This window comes from Nematolebias whitei, chromosome 21 (assembly GCF_014905685.2).
Source record: "Nematolebias whitei isolate Nwh7 chromosome 21, NemWhi1, whole genome shotgun sequence".
Classification (NCBI taxonomy): Eukaryota; Metazoa; Chordata; class Actinopteri; order Cyprinodontiformes; family Rivulidae; genus Nematolebias; species Nematolebias whitei.
The window spans coordinates 31,712,015-31,714,157 of record NC_056518.1 but is presented as its reverse complement, the minus strand read 5'-3'; the positions used below and the strand labels follow the sequence as shown (position 1 = coordinate 31,714,157).

At 43.9% G+C, this 2,143-nt stretch overlaps 1 protein-coding gene across 1 annotated transcript in view; it reads right to left on the bottom strand.

The window, feature by feature from the left end:
- Positions 1–629: 629 nt before the first annotated feature.
- The window catches only part of LOC119427066 (tetratricopeptide repeat protein 9A), a 3,763-nt gene continuing 2,249 nt past the window's right edge, over positions 630–2,143 (bottom strand). Inside the window, exon 3 of the mRNA XM_037694645.1 lies at positions 630–1,391. Coding sequence (XP_037550573.1) covers positions 1,309–1,391 — 83 coding nt within the window. The 3' untranslated portion in view covers positions 630–1,308. The remainder of the gene's footprint in view (positions 1,392–2,143) is intronic.

Genomic DNA, 2,143 nt, shown 5'->3' with positions numbered 1-2,143 from the left:
TATTTTTAAAGAACCTATTTACATTTAGTGGCGTGTGTGTGTGTGTGTGTGTGTGTGTAGAGCTCACCCTACAGCCGAGCACTCCTTGTGTGTTCTGAAGCACCTTTAGGTTAACGCGAGAATAAAAATTGACTGACGGAGCACCGTCAGGTGACGGAGGCGAAGGCGTTCCTGTCTAGTGACTTCAAGGCATCAAACCACATGTTGTGGAAATGCAGGTGGTCTTTTCCAAACACGCTGCTCTGTGCACGGTCTGCTTCCTGTCTCGGTCACAAGTTCTGGTCTGTATGAGCAGGAACTGAAACTCACTAAAATACAGATGCACTGAGATGGCCACCCCCAGTTTAACTAAGGCTAATGATGAGTGTGTGTGTGTGTGGGGGGGGGGGGGGGGGGGGGGGCGGCTCTAAATTGTTATTGATAGAACCAATACTTCAAAAGAACCAATACTTCAAAAGAATGGTATTACCGTTCATAAGTGAGTTTTTAAGTCTTATTGTTCTTGTGTTTAAAAATAACAAATAATTCAAGGGCAGCCAAAGCATTCTCCATAAATTAAAATGAGCAGATGTCTACAGCGTAATCCCCGTTGTCCCCACAGCTGGACTAAAATTGACCTCAGTTCTGTGTTTTTTTTTTTTTTTTTTTTGTAGTCTCATTACAGCTGGACACTTTCTCCTTCCGTCACATGCATGATGCGTTTCTTTCATTAAATAAGTGATCGATGTGTATTTTTGAACTGATGACGGTAAACTGCACACATGGGGTGTGGCTTCCACATGGATATTGGCAGCCATTTTGTTAGGTGCCATACTTGTCCCCCTGAACAAAGATCTCATCTAGAGCCATCGGTGGTCATTTCATCCAGACAGCCATTCTTTCTTTACCCACTTCTCTTTTCCAAGTTGTGGTTTGCTGGTGTCCATCTCCAGCAGCTACTGTGTGAAAGACGGGGGACACCCTGGACAGGACAGACAAATGAGACAACCATTACCATGCACCTAACGTGGAGTGTCAGTCTGTGGGAGGAGAGCATGTAAACTCCACCCAGAAAGGCTGTGAGGTGACATCTCAACATCTCTATTTCAGTGAAGTTCTGTCTGGCGTGATTTGTATTTCCAAAAGGAACAAAGAACACTAAGTGCACAAAAATACAGTTCAATAACAAAAAGGCCAACCATGTGCAGCAAGGCCGAAGCAAACGTTACAGTTTCTCAACAAGACCTTGCATTTACGGTGTTTAAGGTTTGGGGGCACACGGTAGGCCTGAAACTTATGACAGGTCAGAGGTCATCAGGAAGTCGGTGCTTATGTTGCCTCTTTCTTTTCCCTTTGGGCATTCCGGCGAATCTTCATCTCTGTCAGCTGGATGTAGCGGATGACGTTGGTATCTGGGGAAAACGAAGAGAAAAGGTTTTCTCATTTCCTGTTCAGACAGGAAGCAGTGCACCAGTACATTCAGAAGTCTTCCAGTTCACCTCAAATGTTCTAGACAAGTTTATTTAGGAGCTTTTGTACAAGACCCTACAGTTTCGTCCTCACTCTAGAAACACTACAGCGTTAAAGGGATAGTCCGGTTATTGGTGGAGGAATGATTTGTCAAATAGTCTCAGTAGTTGGTACCTTATGAGCTGTGGCATCCGTCATGGAGGATTCAGGAAAAAGACTAAAGTCTTTGTCTAGATTAGGATAATGACCAACGGTGACTTTCAGCTATTAGAGGTGCTCCAACACCCACTACGTTTTAGCTCCCCATCCTTGAAAAATTAAAGTAACGACCATGATGTTGTGAATCTATTGAATTCTAAGACCTTTTTAAGTGGGTAAAGATGGATGGATCTCCTGACCTTTGACATGTAGTACTAGTGTACGTGCTGGTACTCCTGACCTTTGACATGTAGTACTAGTGTACATGCTGGTACTCCTGACCTTTGACATGTAGTACTAGTGTACATGCTGGAACTCCTGACCTTTGACATGTAGTACTAGTGTACATGCTGGTACTCCTGACCTTTGACATGTAGTACTAGTGTACATGCTGGTATTCCTGACCTTTGACATATAGTACTAGTGTACATGCTGGTACTCCTGACCTTTGACATGTAGTACTAGTGTACATGCTGGTACTCCTGACCTTTGACAT